The 19,733-nt window shown below is 42.9% G+C and overlaps 1 protein-coding gene across 4 annotated transcripts in view; it reads left to right on the top strand.

Moving 5' to 3' along the window:
• Positions 1–246: 246 nt before the first annotated feature.
• Positions 247–19,733, top strand: part of PPP4R2 (protein phosphatase 4 regulatory subunit 2) — a 72,511-nt gene continuing 53,024 nt past the window's right edge. For 3 of the 4 annotated variants that reach the window (XM_080676570.1, XM_080676567.1, XM_080676569.1), the window contains exons 1-2: positions 247–546; positions 1,454–1,535. In XM_080676570.1, coding sequence (XP_080532696.1) covers positions 513–546; positions 1,454–1,535 — 116 coding nt within the window. In that variant the 5' untranslated portion in view covers positions 247–512. The remainder of the gene's footprint in view (positions 547–1,453; positions 1,536–19,733) is intronic. The other variant, XM_080676568.1, reaches the window with a different exon arrangement.

The raw sequence follows: 19,733 nt of genomic DNA, 5'->3' as shown, positions 1-19,733 counted from the left end.
ACTGATTAGTCACACAGCCAGCAAAGGGAGGGACTCGAGGTCGAAGGGGTCTGCCTCCAACTCAGCCTCCAGCAGTCCGCCTGCAGCTCCCTCCCGCACCTATGAGCCACCCACGCGTGAGAGGCCCGCGTCTAGCGGCCCGCCTCAGTCTTGCTACTTCCGGTTCCGGGTCGGCTCGCGCGTGCGCGGAGACGGCAAGGAGCGTGCCCGGGGACAGCGGGAGCGTGCGCGAGGACGTCGGGAGCTTGCGCGGGGGCGGAGGGGAGCGTGCGCGCGGTGACGTGCCGGCGCCATGTTGGAGGGCTGGCGGTAGCGGCTCGGGGAGGTGCTCATTCTCTCGGTCTCGCTCCCTCGCTCGCTTCCCCGGCTCCCTTCGGTCCCCCCACCCCCTGGTCGCCTGCGTGCGGGAGTGTGTGCGAGGCAGGGGGAGGGCGTCGGGGGGTGGGGGTAGGCCTTCCGGTCCCCGGAGACCCGCGGAGGGAGGCGGAGGCTGCGAGGGACTCCGGAAAGCCATGGACGTCGAGAGGCTGCAGGAGGCGCTGAAAGGTGGGGGTAGCTGTCGCTCTCCCTTCCTCCTCACCCTCCGCGGCCCTCTCTCCTCTCCTTGGGGGCGGGTGGCTCCTGGGGCCGGGCGCGGGGGCAGGTGCGCTTCCCGGCTCCCATCCCCCTCCCGCCTCCCTGGGGTCGGGAGCCCTGTGGGCAGCTCCCTCCCGCCGGAGCTGGGCTTTGTGTCCGCCGCCGGCGTCTAGGCTGGGGGAGGGGAGCCGGGAGCTCGCGTCGGGGGCCCCAGATCCTGACCCGCTGCTCCGGGCACTGGCTCAGTTCTCGTCAGGCCCCGCACGCCAGGCGTCGAGTTAGAGGAAAAAGCAAAAGGTTTTGGGGGGAGGGGGGAGCATCTTGAAATTTGTGTCTCAGGAAATTCAGAGCTTCTGGAGTCATCATTCGGTCCTAATTCTAAGGTGGTCGTCTTCCGAGCAACAGGTTTGAGAACTGGTTTTCTAACAGAACAGTGTGATTTCAGCCTTTTGAGAATTATGCTTTGATACCCGGAATCATTTGGGGACAGCTGTGTGAGATGGCTGGTGTTTCCTAAAATGCAGATGTTTGAACATCAGTTAGATAAACAATGCATTGAGTCCTTGGACATTAATTTTAATCGGATTTTCAGATGAAGCTCATGCTGTTGTTCCCCCGGAACACACTTTGAGAAACACTGAGTTAAGGATGGTTTGTGAAATGAATGCCCTCTTTAGGAAGATGTTATCCGTGAAGAGATTAACACATGGAAGTACAACTAGGAGAGTTGAAGTGGATATTTGGTTGAGAGGCTAATTTTTTTTCTTGTTCTTAATATGAGGAAGGACTGGAAAGAAACTTTGTTTTTAGAGGGCATTGGAAATGGTTGATGGGCTTATGAAGAATACTGATAACTGTTCTTTCTTCCCTTACCTAGATTTTGAGAAGAGGGGAAAAAAGGAAGTTTGTCCGGTCCTGGATCAATTTCTTTGTCATGTGGCCAAGACTGGAGAAACAATGTGAGTTGAGAACATATTCTTTGTCATAGACCGATGTATCATCCAGAATTGTTTGGGAAAGGGGGAAAGTGTATTTCAGAAGAACTGAATAATCTGTGTAAAGCCCCAGTCATTTAAAGCAGTTACTAAGTGCATATATACTTTATGCATGATTTGTAAAGAATTTTTAAAAATGCCTTGGTACATTTAGAAAGCTTAGTTGTCTGAAAGAGCTTGAGGAAGGGAGGATGGGTATTCCATTTATGACCCTTTTTTCGCCATAATAGGCTTATTTCCAGGATTTTGTGGCTTGATTCTATTTCAGATTCTTTTTTTGGTGGTATTTTCTCATATTGTCTTACAGCAAGTTTTTGTTGTCATATTTATGTATGTGGGTATTTAAGGTGTCATTTCTATATAGTCTCTTCAGAAATCAGGGTGATAAATCTGACAGATTCCAGATGCTACAGTTTTGAGTGTCCTGTAAACTTTCTAGAATAGCTAACTTGTTATGTCTGCTCAGCATTTTATTAGGCTTGTTTCCAAATGTTGTAAATCTGAAACTTATACAATGAAGTTAGTTCTGTTTTCAAAAGGAACATTTCATTGCATTGTTGTGTGAGTATTTGGTTAGCAGGAATTGTTTTCACACTCTCTCAAAGTTAATTCCTAGAGAGCAGTGTAGTTTAGGTGACTTGCTTGTAGTCTTATCTTTGTATAGGGAGTGGGGAGCTGGAGGGAGAAAGGTTTCTTTGGATGCCAGTTTAATAAGTGGAATTTCTCTGGGCTACCCTACTTCTTGCCTATTTTAAAATTTTCTTTTTGAAGTCTATACTATAAGAATGTAAGCTTAAACAAGTGGTGAATATTTACTTTGGCTCTATTAACAAACTAGAGGCCCGGTGCACGAATTTGTGCACAGGTGGGGTCCGGCTGGATGCCCTGATTGGAGGTGATCAGGGGCGGGGCCAGCCAGGGAGGGGGGCCCGGAGGGGACGTGGGAGGTTGGCCAGCCAGCCCTGCCCCCTGGTCGAACTCCTGGTCGAAGGGACAATTTGCATATTAGCCTTTTATTATTTAGGATGCTTGTTTCTCACAAGATTTGCTTATGGTTGTAGTGTAGACTTAACTAGCCTAATTTTATTTATTTATTTTAAAAACTATTTTTATTGATTTCAGAGAGGAAAAGAGAGGGAGAGAGAGATAGAAACATCGATGATGAGAGAAAAACACTGATTGGCTGCCTCCTGCATGCCCCCTTCTGGGGACCGAGCCCACAACCCAGGCATGTGCCCCAGACTGGAATCGAACCCAGGACCCCAAACCAGCTAGGGCAGTGGTCGGCAAACCGCTGCTTGTGACCCACATGAGGCTCTTTGGCCACTTAAGTGTTCTAACGCCACTAATTCAAATTAGACTCGCCCAGGCCGAAAACTGACTTCTGCGCATGGGCCACGAAGTTTCAATCGCACTGTATGTATGCGCCCGTACGTAGTATTTTGTGGAAGAGCTACACTCAAGGGGCCAAAGAGCCGCATGTGGCTCGCGAGCCGCGTTTTGCCGACCACTGAGCTAGGGCATTAACTAGCCTAATTTTAGGAAGAAGAAGGGAAAAAACAACTCTTTGCTTTAGTGGTAATATGGACAAGCTGAACCTCCTTAATGCCTTATTAAAATTACCAGCCAACTTAACATATTGCGGACGGATCACGAGAATTCTCGTGTTTTCTGTTCTAAAGATATTAGCTTATAAGAACATGTAATAAATAACTTCGAAATGCAATGGGTATTTCATTATAAAGCGTGCCTTTAACATTTATGTAAAACGTTTTTTGTACTTGTTCAGTTAAACCTTATCTGGCCACTGGGTAAAGCTAGCAATAAAACTACTGGTCCACAATGTGTTAAGAATGTGATTATGATGTGTTCTTCAATTTTATATTTGTTGCATTTAAAAAATGGAACCATTTAGGTGTTTTTTTTGGAAATAAATCTTTATTGTTTAGATTATTACAGTTGTTCCTCTTTTTCCCCCCCCATAGCTCCCCACGCCACACCAGGCCCTTACCCCTCCCCCCCCCACTGTCCTCATCCATAGGTGTAAGATTTTTGTCCAGTCTCTTCCCGCACCCCCCACACCCTCTTTCCCCCGAGAATTGTCAGTCCACTCCCTTTCTATGCCCCTGATTCTATTACATTCACCAGTTTATTCTGTTCATCAGATTTTTTATTCACTTGATTTTTAGATTCACTTGTTGATAGATATGTATTTGTTGCCACTTTGTTGTTCATAATTTTTGTCTTTACCTTTTTCTTCTTCTTCCTCTTCTTAAAGAATACCCTTCAGCATTTCGTATAATACTGGTTTGGCGGTGATGAACTCCTTTAGCTTCTTCTTATCTGTGAAGCTCTTTATCTGACCTTCAACGCTGAATGATAGCTTTGCTGGGTAGAGTAATCTTGGTTGTAGGTTCTTGCTATTCATCACTTTGAATATTTCTTGCCACTCCCTTCTGGCCTGCATAGTTTCTGTTGAGAAATCAGCTGACAGTCGAAAGGGTACTCCCTTGTAGGTAACTACCCTATTTCTCTGAAAATAAGACAGTGTTTTATATTAATTTTTGCTCCCAAAGATGCGCTAGGTCTTATTTTCAGGGGATGTCTTATTTTTCCATGAAGAAGAATACGGTACACATTTATTGTTAAATGAAAATAAAGGAAATTTATTACCTGTATACGGTATGGTAGTACAGTAGTTGTCAACACAAACCAGACAAACTGAATCCTACAGTATCAAGAATTTACTCATTTATTCAATGACAATCATGTCATCATCTTCTGGAACATCATCATAACAATCCAATTCCTGAATTTCCTGGTGAATTTCTTGTGACTCCATTTCTTTCAGAATCAGTGGACCAAATCTCTCATGTTTAGCAATAGCACTGTCTTTAAATGAGTACTTCTTGTCAAGGTAGCCTGCTCGCAGTGCATTTGCAATGCACCTGTCAGTGATTTTCTCCCATGAATTCTTCACCCAAGTCACAACTTCTTGCAGTTTAGGTTTCACAAAGTTTCCACGCTGATTTCTCTCCATTCTATTTTCAATGTAGTCATTAATTTCCATGCGCAAATTGTCTTTGAATGGCTTGTTTATTGCAATATCAAGAGTCTGGAGATAGGCCGTCATTCCTGCGGGAATCATTATCTGATCTATTTTTCTTTCGTGAAGAAATGTCTTCATGTCTTTAGCGCTGTGAGTGCTGGCTGCATCCCAGACTAGCAGACCTCTTTGGCTCCCTCGCATAACAAGCGGCAGCATTAAATCGACCCACTTCCTTATAACTGCTTGTGTGGCCCAGGCTTTTTCAGTTTCAAGAATAAAAACGCCCAAAACACATTCAGACATGAAGACATTTCTTCTTGCCCTTAGAAATGATTAAAGGTGGGATTTTAGTGCCATCCAGACGAATTGCCAAAATACAGGAAACATGTGCACTTTCGTAAGCAGTGGAGGGAATGTACGCTAAGGAGGCACCCAGCTGTTCAATTGTTATTTGAGATGATTGGCCCATAAACACTGCAGTTTCATCCATAGCAATCATGTTGGAAAGATTGTATTTAGAGAAGTCAGCATCATCAATAAAGAACTTGAATGCAAGTGCTCGCTTAATAACTTGAGTATCTTCCAACCTAAACAATGTTGTAGATCTTCTTAAAGACAGTTCACTTCGCTGAAGGAAATTATCCAGCCAGTGTTGTGATGCTATGAAGTCTTCGGGGGCTATGTCAAACTGTGGTGCCATTGCAAGGGCAAATTCTTGAATCTGAGCCCTATTCACAACCAAAGCCTTTGCTCTCCTGTCAACAACCCATTCACAGATCAGGTCTTCCAGCTTGGAAAATAATGGTTGCCGACCTGATCCACACTTGCGCTTTTTAGCATTTCCCTTGTCCACTTGTTCAATGAGGTTACCATACTCTGCTCGCCATTTTCGGACCAATCGGATACTCAACATCTTCTCTTTGCAGAAAGCAGTAAGATTTTGGCCCCAAGAGTCTTCCACGTTTCCTTTCTTGTACTCCACGGAGTAGCTTTTTCTTTTTGCGCTCATTTCTTGGGGTAAAAAAAAAAAAAAAGGAATTGGGGTATCAAGGTGGGGGGAGGGGGATCACTCAAAATGACACAGGGGGGATCAGAGGGGGAAATCAAAATGGCACAGGAGAATCAGAGGGGGGATTACCATTTTAGTAACCCCTTTTGATCCTCCTGTGTCATTTTGATTGCCCCCTCTGATCCTCCTGTGTCATTTTAAGTGATCCCCCTCCCCCCACCCCTGTGCCACTGAACACCTTCACCAGACATCCCCCCTACCCCTTTATCAGACATTTACCCCCTGGGGCCTGCCTGGGGACTGTCACTGGGCTTGCTGGGGCCTGGATCTGGGCTGGAGCAGGGTCTGCCACTGACTGAGAACCTTCAGTCATCGTGAAGGCGGCCGCGAGCATCAGGTAGTGTCACCAGAGACAGACCAGCACTCACCACCTTCGCCGCGTCCCGTCCGCTCTAATCCTCCTGTTCTTCTACACGCATCTGTGAAAGTCTCCTCCTCTCTCCCGCCCCGCGCTCACTGCTCACTCCGACCTCCGCTCCGCCTCCACACAGCCGTGATGTCAGGACTCCGCGTAACGTCACTGGTTGCTAGACGCCAGTCGGGCGGCCCTAGCGACCAGTTTACGGTAAATTAGTTTTCATTCTGAGACAGAGCCTGGGGGCCTTATTTTCGGGGGATGCCTTATATTTCACCCAAGGAAACATGTAAGTAGGTCTTATTTTCGGAGGATGTTTTATTTACGGGGAAACATGGTAACTGTTTTTCTCTTTGTCTTTTGCTCTTGGCATTTTAATTATGGTGTGTCTTGGTGTGGTCCTCTTTGGATTCTTCTTGTTTGGGGTTCTCTTCACTTCCTGGATTTGTAAATCTATTTCTTTCACCAGGTAGGGGAAGTTTTCTGTCATTATTTCTTCCAATAGGTTTTCAGTATCTTGCTCTCTCTCTTCTTCTGGCATCCCCATAATTGGGATGTTGGTACGCTTGAAGTTGTTCCAGAGGCTCCTTACACTATCTTCATGTTTTTGGATTCTTTTTTCTTTTTGCTTTTCCGGTTGGGTGATTTTTTGCTTCTTCGTGTGTCCAATCTTTGACTTGATTCCGGGGGTCCTCTAGTCTGCTGTTGGATCTCTGTATATTATTTTTTATTTCAGTCAGTGTATGCTTAATTTCTAGTTGGTCCTTTTTCATGTCCTTGAGGGTCTCACTAAATTTCTTGGAGGTTTCTAGCAGATTCTTGAGTAACCTTATAACTGTGGTTTTGAACTCTATATCCAGTAGTTTGCTTCCCTCCATTTCTGTCATTTGTGACATGTTTTTTTTTTTTTTTTTTTTGTGACATGTTTCTTTGTCTCCGCATTTTGGCTGCTTCCCTGTGTTGATAGAGTGGCCTTGTGTGCTAGGTGTCCTATAGGACCCAGTGGCTCAGCCTCTCCAATCACCTGAGGTGGACACTCTTGGTGTACCCCTTTGTGGGCTGGGTGCACAGTCTTGTTGTAGTTAAGCCTTGATTGCTGTTGGTATCATTGGGAGGAATTGATCTCTAGGCCAATTGGCTGTGAGGACCAGCTGTGTCTACAATGGAAGAACTGCTGTGCTGGAGACACCCTTATGGGGCAGGACTTGCTTCAGTGGGGCTTTGGTGCTCACTGAGTCTGCCCCTTGAGTGTGTCTCTTATGGATGTGAAGAGTTATAATCTGGTATGTTCTCATACTGATCCCTGGGTACACTGGTTCTTGGATCTCCAAGGAGGTGCAAAGTCAGCCACCTCTGCCTGAGGCCATCCAGCAGGAGCTACAGAGAGATCTGTAGATTCCTCCTCTTAGTTTGGGGTTTGGATGTGCCCAGCTGTGAAGCAATGCAGGCTGCTGCTGCTGGGCCTTGGGCCTTCTTTTGGAAGCTTTGGAACTCCTTGACCCAGCTGCAGTTTATTAGGTTTTAGGCTGCAAAAAGAACAGGCCATTCATATGCAAAAACCTCTGTGTACAGCTTGGGTGGGGTTGTAAATTGGGTGGGGCGGGGTCTCTGGGAATTACCAGTGAGGAGCAAACAGCAATGGCTGACTGTCAGCCCTGCACTGGAGAGGTCCCTGGGTCTCTGTGTCCTGCGCCTCCATGAAGGAACAAGGATTGCTGGGAGCACCTCTGAGAGAAAGCCGCCCTTGCCTTCTGGCCCGATGCCAGACAGTCCAGTTTTTCTCCGTATGAGTCTGGGTCCCCAGAGTCTCACCCAGAACTGGAGTTCAGAGCAATGGGGAGCTTGTATCTCCCTCCCGATTGAAAAAAACAACAGTGCACCCAGTTGCCAGTTGGTTTTGCACGCGCCACCGCACCTCCTACCAGCCTCAATGCGCTTTTTCCTTTCCTAGTTGTAGAACTTGCACTCAGCTAGCTTTCCTGTGGTTCTGGGTGATATTTGTTTTGTCTTTTAGTTGTAGTTTTGATGTGGTTGTGAGAGGTAGCAAGTAGAGGTGTTTCCCTATGCCACCATCTTGGTTGTCCTCCATTTAGGTTTTAGGGGAAAAAACTCAATATAATCTCAAAAAAAAGTTTATTCAAAATGACTGACTGGTGCCCATATAGATAAGCTTAAAAATGAGTACATGCTCGGTTTCAAAAATAAATTGATGTCTAAATCATAAATGCTTAGATTGCCACTCTTTCTTTCTAGTCGCTGTTTGGTCTATACTTACCCCTTTCTACAAAATCATTTTTTACTTTCAGAGTTTTGATACACAAGATTATGTTAAAGTATTTGGAAATAAATACTTTAAAACCTTTCCCATTATTCTGCTTATCAGGTCTGTACAAACTGCCTTCCCTTTTGGATAAAATTCATTGGCCGTCCCATCTAATCTAATAAAAGTAATATGCAAATTGACCATCACTCCAACACACAAGATGGCTGCTGCCATGTGGTCAAAGATCCTGCTCCCATGTGGACACAAGATGGCCAGCAGGGGAAAGCAGTTGGGAGGGACCAGGCCTGCAAGGGAGGGCAGTTGTGGGTGATCAGGCCAGCAGGGGAGGGCAGTTGAGAGGGACCAGGCCTGCAAGGGAGGGCAGTTGGGGGCAATCAAGCCTGCAGGGTAGGGCAGTTATGGGTGACCAGGCCGGCAGAGGAGGGAAGTTGGGGGTGACGGGCCTGCAGGGAAGGGCAGTTGTGGGGGACCCAGGCCTGCAGGGGAGAGCAGTTGGGGGAGACCAGGCCTGCAGGGGAGGGCAGTTAGGGGCAATCAGGTTGGCAGGGGAGCAGTTAGGCATCAATCAGGCTGGCAGGGGAGTGGTTAAATTTAACCTAATGTTTCTAGACCGGGGTGGGCAAACTTTTTGACTCGAGGGCCACAATGGGTTCTAAAACTGGACTGGAGGGCCGGAACAAAAGCATGGATGGAGTGTTTGTGTGAACTAATATAAATTCAAAGTAAAGGAGCGGAGGGGAGAGCAAGAGAACCCTCCGCTCTTTCGGCTCCGCGGGCCGGATAGAACAGCCAAACGTGCCAGATCCGGCCCGCGGGCCGTAGTTTGCCCAAGGCTGTTCTAGACTCCAGCACTACCCAATTCTTTCTAAATAGGTGGTGTTTTTTTTTACCTTTTTGTTTGTATTGTCATCAAAATTTTATATCCACACAATTTAGTGAGTTTATTAATACAACAGGTCAGTTCAGGGCCATGATTTTGCATCTATAGGCAACTTTGTTGTTGTTAATCCTCACTTGAGGATCTTTTTTCATTGATTTTTAGAGAGAGTGGAAGGAAGGAGGGAGACAGAGAGAGACACATTGATTTCTTGCCTCCTGCAAGCACCCTGACTGGGGCTGGGGATCAAGCTTGTAACTGAGGTACGTACCCTCGGGACCTACTGGAATCAAACCTGGGACTCTTCCATGGGCCGACACTCTATCCACTGAGCCAAACCGGCTAGGGCTACTTCTTTTTTTAACATTCCACATATAAATGATACCATGCAGTATTTGTCTTTCTCTGTCTGGCTCATCTTAGCATAATGCCCTCCTGGTTCATTAATGTTGGAACTGACAGGATTTTCTTATTTTTAAAGGGTGAATGATATTCCATTGTATATACAGTGAATCTCAGTGTTGTCTATAGGTTCTGTCACTTTACGTGAAAAGACCTACAATGAACCATTTTTACCATAGGCTAATTGATAAAAAACAACAGTTAAGTTCCTATGGCATCTCATTAATGTTTTAACAAAACAATCTTGAAAGAAATGATGTTTTTTTAAGGACCTGTTGTATACATTACATTTTTTTAAATCCATTTATCTGTTGCAAACACTTAGGTTGTTTCCTTTGGCTGTTGTGCACAATGCTGTAATGAACATGGGAGGATAGATATCTCTTCAAGATAATGGTTGTTTCTTACCTTTATGTATATACCCAAAAGTGGGATTGCTGGATTATATGATAGTTCTATTATTACTTTTTTGAGGAACCTCTATACTGTTTTCTATAGTGGCTGTACCAGTTTATATTCCAACCAACAGTGTACAAAAGGGTTCCCATTCTGTACATCCTCTTGTCTTTTTCATAATTGCCATCCTAACACCTAATAAGGTGTTATCTCATCGTAGTTTTTTTTTTTTTAATATATATCTTGATTGATTTCAGAGAGGAAGGGAGAGAGAGAGAGAGAAACATCAGTGATGAGAGAGAATCATCAATCGGCTGCCTCCTGCACATCCCCTACTGGGGACTGAGCCTTGCAACCTGGGCATGTATCCTTGACCAGAATCAAACCTGGGACCCTTCAATCCACAGGCCGACACTCTATTCCTGAGCCAACCGGCTAGGACTATCTCCTAGTAGTTTTGATTTCTGTTTCCCTGATGATTTGTGATGTTCAGCACCTTTTTTGTATCTGTGGCCATTTGTATGTTTTCTTTAGAAAAATGTCTGTTAAGATCATCTGCCCATTTTTTTTGTTTTGTTTTTGCTATTGATCTGTATGATTTTGGATACTAACTCTGTATTGGATATGTGGTTTGAAAACATTTTCTCTCATTCCATATGCTGCCTTTTCATGTTGTTCATGCCGGCAGGGGTCCTCAAACTACGGCCCACAGGCCACATGCAGCCCGCTGAGGACATTTATCCGGTCCACCTGGTGCCGCTGCCTGTCCTGCTTAGCAGCTGACTCGTCCCGGGCCCGCAGTGCACATAGGAATTTGTTCATAGTTTTTTTTTTTAAACTATAGTCTGGCCCTCCAATGGTCTGAGGGACAGTGAACTGGCCCCCTTTTTAAAAAGTTTGAGGACCCCTGGTTCATGGTTTCCCTTGCCTCAATGGAGGCTTTTTAGTTTGATGTAGTTCTGTTTGTTTAATTTTGCTTTAGATGTCAAATCCAAAAAATCATCGCCAAGACCAATGTCAAGGAACTTACCTTCTATGTTTTCTTTTAGAAATTTTACACTTTCAGATCTTTCGTTCAAGTATTTAATCCATTTAATCCATTTTGAGTTGATTTTGTGTATGGCATAAGGTGGAATACTCAAGTTTTATTCTTGTTTTGTATTTTTCTTTTTTTTTTTCAGGTTTACAACATTTAATGCTTGGAAAAAGTTAAATGACTTTTTTGTCTGACTCATGACTTTAAAAGACTTAATCATTATTGTTGAAAGTATTACATATATCCCCTTTACCTCCCATTGACCCCTTCTAGGTCCCACCCCCACAGGCCTTCACTACCCTATTGTCTGTGTCCATAGGTTATGCATATATGCATACAAGTTCTTTGGTTGATCTCTTCCCTGGCCTTCCCTCTGAGATTCCACAATCTGTTCCATGCGTCTTGGTCTCTGGATCTATTTTGTTCTAAGTTTATTTTGTTGATTAGATTCCACATATGAGTGAGATCATGTGATACTTGCTTTTCTCTGACTGGCTTATTTCGCTTAGCATAATACTCTTCAGGTCCTTCCATGCTGTACCAAAAGGTAAGAGATCGTGCTTTTTTTTCTGCTGCGTAGTATTCCATGGTGTAAATGAACCACGGGTTTTTTTGTCCTCTCATCTACTGATGGGCACTTGGGCTGTTTCTAGATGTTAGCTATTGTAAATTGCCCTACTATAAACATAGGGGTGCATATATTCTTTCTGATTGGGATTTTGGGTTTCTTAGGATATATTCCTGGAAGTGGGATCACTGGGTCAAATGGCAGTTCCATATTTAATTTTTTGTAGAAACTCCATAATTTTTTTTTTTTTAAATATATTTTATTGATTTTTTACAGAGAGGAAGGAAGAGTGATAGATAGAAACATCGATGAGAGAGAAACATCGATCAGCCGCCTCCTGCACACCTCCCACTGGGGATGTGTCCGCAACCAAGTTACATGCCCTTGACCGGAATCGAACCTGGGACCCTTCAGTCCGCAGGCTGACGCTCTATCCACTGAGCCAAACCGGTTTTGGCAAAACTCCATAATTTTTTCCCCCCATAATGGCTGCAGCAGTCTGCATTCCCACTAGCAGTATACTAGGGCTCCCTTTTCTCCACATCCTTGCCAGCCCTTGTTATTTGTTGATTCTGGCCATTCTGACAAGTGTGAGGTGATACTTCATTGTCATTTTAATTTGCATTTCTCTGATGATCAGTGACTTTGAGCATTTTTTCATATGTCTCTTGGTTATCTGTATGTCCACTTTGGAAAAATGTTTATTTAGGTCATTTGCCCATTTTTTAACTGTATTGCTTGTCTTCCTTTTTTAAGTTGTATGAGTTCCTTATATATTTTGGATACTAATTCTTTATCATATGTATCATTGGCAGATATGTTCTCCCATACATTGCGCTCCTTTTTCATTTTATTGATGGTTTCTTTTGCTGTGCATACGCTTTCTTATTTTTTAAAAATATATTTTTATTGATTTCAGGGAGGAAGGGAGAGGGAGAGAGAGATGGAAACATTAATGATGAGAGAGAATCATGGATTGGCTGCCTCCTGCATGCCCCCTACTGGGGATCGAGTCTGCAACCTAGGCATGTGCCCTTGACCAGAATCGAATCTGGGTCCCTTCAGTCCACAGGCTGATGCTCTATCCACTGAGTCAAACCGGCTAGGGCTGTGCATAGCTTTTTATTTTGATGTAGTCCCATTTGTTTATTTTCTCCTTAGTTTCCTTTGACGTAGGAGAGATTTTGATGGTTATGGTTTCTTCTTGTTTTTTTTTTTTTTTTTATGGTTTTACAAATTAACATTTAAGTCTTCATTTTGAGTTGGTTCTTGGGAATGGTGTAAGTTGGTCTAGTTTCACTTTTTTGCATGCATCTGTCCAATTTTTCCAACACCAATTATTGAAGAGACTGTCTTGACTCCTTTGTATGTTCTTGCCTCTTTTGTCAAATATTAGTTGAGCGTAATGGCTTGGGTTGACTTCTAGGGTCTCTATTCCATTGATCTATATGCCTGTTCTTATGCCAGTACCAGGCTGTTATTACAGTAGCTTTGTAATATAACTTGATATCTGGTATTTTGAACCCTCGAACTTTGTTCTTTCTCACTATTGCTACCGCTATTCAGGGGTCTTTTTTAGTACCATAAAAATTTTTGAGTATTTATTCTAGATCTGTGAAATATGCTGTTGGTATTTTAATAGGGATTGCATTGAATCTAGAGATTACTTTGGGTAGTTATGGACATTTTAACTATGTTAATTATTCCAATCCATGAACATGGTATATTCTTCCTCTTGTTTATATCTTCCTCTGTCTTTGTTCTCAATGCCCTGTAGTTTTCAGAGTATAAGTCTTTTACCCCTTTGTTTAAGTTTATTCCTAAGCATCTTAATTTTGTTGCAGTGATAAATGGGATTGTTTAGTTTCTCTTTCTGTTAATTCACTAATTGGTGTGTAAAAATGCCATTGATTTCTGGGTGTTAATTTTGTATCCTGCAAATTTGCTGAATTCACTTATTAAATCTACTAGTTTTCATGGTGGAGTCGTTAGGGTTTTTTATGTACCATAAAAAGTAATGAGAGTTTTACTTCCTCCTTTCCAATTTGGATGTCTTTTATTTTTGCTTGTCTGATCCCTGTGCCTAGGACTTCCAGTACTATGTTGAATATGAGTGGTGAAAGCCAACATCTCCATCTTGTTCCTGTTCTTAGGGGAAATGGTTTTAGTATTTTCCTATTGAGTATGATGTTTGCTGAAGATTTGTCATATATAGCTTTTATTATGTTGAGATATGGTCCTTCTATTTCCACTTCGCTAAGAATTTATATAAAAAGTGGGTGTTGGATTTTGTTGAATGCTTTTTTCTGCATCTATTGATACGATTGTGTGATTTTTGTCTTTAATTTATGTGATGTATCATGCTTATTAATTTGTGAATATTATACCAGCCTTGCATCCCAGAAATAAATCCATCTTGGTCATGGTGTATGATATTTTCAATATATTGCTGGATCCAATTTGCTAATATTTTGTTGAGGGTTTTAGCATCTAATGTTCATCAGGAATATTGGCCTGTAGTTCTCTTTCTTTGAAGTGTTTTTATCTGGTTTGGGAAATAGGATAATTCTGGTCTCCTAAAAAGCATGGAAATGTTCCTTCCTTGTGGATTTTTTTGAATAGTTGGAGGAGGATAGGTGTTAATTCTTCATTGAATGTTTGTAAAACCCCTGTGAGGCCTAATGGACTGCCAGGGCTTTTTTGTTGTTGTTGATTACTGCTTCATTTTCATCATTTTTTTTATTGGCCTATTCAGGTTTTTTAATTATGTTTTTGGAAGATTGTATTTTTCTAGGAATTTGTACGTTTCATCTATGTTGTCTAACTTGTTGTCATATAGTTGTTCATAGTGTTTTCTTCTAATCCTTTGTTTTTCTGTGGTGTCCATTGTTACTTCACCTCTTTTGTTTCTGATTTTATTTATTTGGGTTCTCTTTGTTTGTTGATGAACCTGGCTAAAGGTTAATCAATTTTGTTATTTTTTTCAAAGAACCAGCTCTTGGTTTCATTGATATTTTGTATTACTTTTTAGCCTCTATGTCATTGGTTTCTGCTTTAATCTTTATTATTTCCTCCCTTCTACTTACTCTGGGCTTCTTTTGTTGTTCTCTTTCTAGTTCTTTAAGTTGTAGGGTTAAATCACTTATTAATTTTTTTGAGGTAGGCTTGTAGTGCTATGAACTTCTCTCTCAGGATTGCTTTTGGTGTGTCCTGAAGATTTTGGGTGGTTGTGTGTTCATTTTCATTTGTTTCCAGGAGATTTTTTATTTCTTTCTTGATTTGTTGGTAACCCATTCATTGTTTAATAACCTGCTATTTAGCCTCCATATTTTTGAGTGTTTTTATTGTAGTTGATTTCTAATTTAATTCCATTGTGATCTGAGAAGGTGCTTGATATGATTTCAATCTTCTTGAACTTGTAAAGACTTTTTTTGTGTCCTAACATGTAGTCTGTCTTTGAGAATGACCCATATGCACCTGAGAAGAATGTACATTCTGTAGCTTTTGAGTGAAATGTTCTATAAATGTAAAATATGTTTTGTCTAGTATGTTGTTTAGAATCACTGTTACCTTGTCAATATTTTGTCTGGAAGCTCTATTCAGTGATGTCAGCAGAGTGTTAAAGTTCCTTACTCTGACCCTATTGCTGTTGATCTCTCCCTTGAAGTCATCCAGAAGTTTTTTTGTAATATATTTAGGTGTTCCTCCATTGGGTGCATATATGTTTACCAGGGTTATATGCTCTTGTTGGATCTGTCCCTTTAGTATTTTGTAGTGACCTTTAATGTCTGTTGTGATGGCCTTCATTTTGAAGTCTCTTTTGCCAGATATTAGTATTGCCACCCCAGCTTTTTTCATTTCCATTATGTATGGAACATTTTTTTTCCATCTCTTCATTCTCATTCTGTGTGTCTTTTTTTCTGAGGTGACAGCAAATATATGGGTCATGTGTTCTTATCCATTCAGCTACCCTATGCCTTTTGATTGGAGCATTTAACCCATTTACATTTTTATTTTATTTTATTGTTTAAAGTATTACACATAGTGGTACATATGTCTCCTTTTTTCCTCCATTGACCTTCCCCTGGCCTCCCCTACTCCCTAGCACATGCCCTCACCCCACCACCCCAATGTCTTGTGTCCATTGGTTATGCTTATATGCATGCATACAAGTCCTTTGGTTGATCTCTTACCCCCTCCCCAACACTCCCCAGCCTTCCCGATGTAATTTGACAGTCTGTTTGATGCTTCTCTATCTCTGTATCTATCCTTTTGTTCATCAGGTTACAATGTACTTTATTATCCATAAATGAGTGAGATCATGTGGTATTTTTCTTTCACTGCCTGGCTTATTTCACTTAGCATAATGCTATCCACTTCCATCCATACTGCTGCAAATGGTAAGAATTCCTTTTTTATAGCAGTGTAGTATTCCATTGTGTAGATGTACCATAGTTTTCTAATCCACTCATCTGCTGATGGGCATTTAGGCTGTTTCCACATCTTAGCTATTGTAAATTGTGCTGTGAACATAGGGGTTCATATATCCTTTCTGATTGGTGTTTCTGTTTTCTTGGGATATATTTCTAGAAGTGGTATTACTGGGTAAAATGGCAATTCCATTTTTAAATTTTTCAGGAAACGCCATACTGTGTTTTCCACAATGGCTTCACCAGTCTGCATTCTAGCCAGCAGTGAAGGAGGGTTCCTTTTTTTCTGAATCCTCTCCAGCACTTGTCATTTGTTGGTTTGTTGATGATAGCCATTCTGGCAGGTATGAGGTGGTACTTCATTGTTGTTTTGATTTGCATTTCTCGGATGATTAGTGACTTTGAGCATGTTTTCATGTGTCTTTTGGCCTTCCTTATGTCCTCTTTCGAAAAGTATCTATTTAGGTCTGTTGCCCATTTTTTGATTGGGTTGTTTATCTTCCTTCTGTTAAGTTGTATGAGTTCCCTGTAAATGTTGGAGTTTAAACCCTATCCGAGATAACATTGGCAAATATGGTCTCCAATACAGTGGGCTTTCTTGTTGTTTTGTTGATGGTTTCTTTTGCTGTGCAGAAGCCTCTTATTTTGATGTAGTCCCATTTATTTATTTTCTCCTTAGTCTCTCTTTGACCTAGGATCTGTGTCTGTAAAGATACTGCTATGACATATGTCTGCAATTTTGCTACCTATGGAGTCATGTAGGATTTTTATGGTTTCCCGTCTTACATTCAAGTCCTTTAGCCATTTTGAGTTTGCTTTTGTGTATGGTGTAAGTTGGTGATCTAGTTTCATTTTTTTTGCATGTGTCTGACCAAATTTCCCAGCACCATTTTTTTTTCTTTTTTGTTAATATATCTTATTGATATTTTACAGAGAGGAAGGGAGAGGGACAGAGAGTTAGAAACATCGATGAGAGAGAAACATCGATCAGCTGCCTCCTGCACAACCCCCACTGGGGATTTGCCTGCAACCTAGGTACATGCCCTTGACCGGAATCGAACCCGGGACCTTTCAGTCCGCAGGCTGACGCTCCATCCACTGAGCCAAACCGGTTTCGGCAGCACCATTTATTAAAGAGGCTGTTTTGACTCAATTGTATGCTCTTGCCTCCTTTGTCAAATATTAATTGAGTATAATGGCTTGGTTCAATTTCTGGGTTCTCTGTTCTGTTTCACTGGTCTATATGTCTGTTCTTGGGCCAGTACCAGGCAGTTTTGAGAACCGTGGCTTGGTAATATAGTTTGATGTCTGATATTGTGATCCCTCCAACTTTGCTCTTCTTTCTCAGGACAGCTGTGGCTATTTGGGGTCTTTTTTTTTTTTTTTTAAATATATTTTATTGATTTTTTACAGAGAGCAAGGGAGAGGGATAGAGAGCTAGAAACATCGATGAGAAAGAAACATCGATCAGCTGCCTCCTGCACAATCCCCACTGGGTATGTGCCCACAACCAAGGCACATGCCCCTGACCAGAATCGAACCTGGGACCCTTGAGTCCACAGGCTGACGCTCTATCCACTGAGCCAAACCGGTTAGGGCATATTTGGGGTCTTTTTTTATTCCACATGAATTTTTGGAGAGTTTGTCCTAGATCTTTGAAATATGCCATTGGTATTTTAATAGGTATTACATTGAATCTATAGATTGCTTCAGGTAGTACGGACATTTTAATGATGTTGATTCTACCAATCCATGAACATGGTATGTTCTTCCATTTGTTTATGTCTTCCTCTATCTCTTTTTTCAATGTCCCGTAGTTTTCTGAGTACAGGTCTTTTATGTCCTTGGTTTATTCCTAGGCATTTTAATTTTTTTTTGGTGCAATGGTAAATGGGATTATTTTTTGCATTTCTTTTTCTGTGAGTTCATTATTCTATATAATAAAAGAGTAATATGCAAATTGACCATCATTCCCACACACCAGATGGCTGCCCCTATGTGGACACAAGATGGCTGCTACAAGATGGCCTGCAGAGGAGGGCAGTTGGGGGGGGACCAGGCCTGCAAAGGAGGGCAGTTGGGGGTGACCAGGCTTGCAGGGGAGGGCAGTTGGGGGCGACCAGGCCTGCAGGGGAGGGCAGTTGGGGGCGACCAGGCCTGCAAGGGAGGACACTTAGGGGTGTCCGGGCCAGCAGGGGAGGGCAGTTGGGGGCAACCAGGGCTGCAAGGGAGGGCGGTTGGGGGGAACAAGTCAACAGGGGAGGGCATTTGTGGGGGGACCAGGCCTGCAGGGGAGGTTAGTTGGGGAGGACCAGGCCTGCAAGGGAGGGCATTTGGGGGGAGACCAGGCCTGCAGGGAGGTTAGTTGGGGAGGACCAGGCCTGCAGGGGAGGTAAGTTGCGGGGGCCAGGCTGGCAGGGGAGGGCAGTTAGGGGTGAACAGGCCAGCAGGGGAGGGCAGTTAGGGGTGACCAGGCCAGCAGGGGAGGGCAGTTAGGGGCAATCGGGCCGGCAGGGGAGCAGTTAGGCGTTGATCAGGCTGGCAAGGGAGTGGTTAGGGGGTGATCAGGCTGGCAGGCTGAAGCAGTTAAGGGCACTCAGGCAGGCAGGCCGGCGAGCGGTTGGGAGCCAGCAGTCCTGGATTGTGAGGGGGATGTCCAACTGCCCGTTTAGGCCTGATCCCACCAGGATTGGGCCTAAACGGGCAGTTGAACATCCCTTGAGGGGGTCCCAGATTGGAGAGGGTGCAGGCTGGGCTGAGGGATACCCCCTCCCCCCCTGCACGAATTTTGTGCACTGGGCCTCTAGTTGGTGTATAAAAAGGCCTTAGATTTCTGGGTGTTAATTTTGTATCCTGCTACATTGCCAAATTTGTTTATTAGGTGTAGCAATTTTTTGATGGAGTCTTTGAGGTTTGTATAGTGTCAGGTCATCTGCAAATAAGGACAGTTTTACTTTTCCAATTTGGATGCCTTTTATTTCTTGTCTGATCGCTATGGCTAGTACTTTTAGTACTGTGTCGAACAGGAGTCTTGAAAGTGGGCATCCTTGTCTTGTTCCTGTTCTTAGGGGAAATGGGTTTAGTTTTTGCCCATTGAGTATGATGTTGGTTGTAGGTTTGTCATATAGGGCCTTTATTATGTTGAGGTATGATCCCTCTATTCCCACTTTGCTGTGAGTTTTTATTAAGAAGCGGTGTTGGATTTTGTCAAATGCTTTTTCTGCATCAATTGATATGATTGTGATTTTTGTCTCTCAGTTTGTTTATATGATGTATCACATTTATTCACTTGAGGATATTATACCAGCCTTGCATCCCTGGAATAAATCCCATTTGGTCATGGTGTGTGATCTTTCTAATATATTGCTGAATCTGATTTGCTAGAATTTTGTTGAGGATTTTAGCATCTATGTACATCAGGGATATTGGCCTGTAGTTCTCTTTTTTTGTCATGTCTTTATCTGGTTGTGGGATCAGGGTAAGGCTGGCTTCATAGAAAGAGCTTGGAATTGTGTCTTCCTCTTGAATTTTTTGGAATAGTCTGAGGAGGATAGGTTTTAGTTCTTTGAATGCTTGGTAGAACTCCCCTCTAAAGCTGTTCAGACCAGGGCTTTTGTTTGCTGGAAGATTTTTGTTCACTGGTTCAATTTCTTCAGTAGTTATCTGCCTATTCAGGTTTTTTGATTCTTCTTGGTT

The sequence above is a fragment of the Plecotus auritus genome (assembly GCF_963455305.1).
Source record: "Plecotus auritus genome assembly, chromosome: 6".
Taxonomy (NCBI): Eukaryota; Metazoa; Chordata; class Mammalia; order Chiroptera; family Vespertilionidae; genus Plecotus; species Plecotus auritus.
Note: the sequence above shows the minus strand (reverse complement) of the source record. Positions and strands in the feature narration are given on the sequence as shown.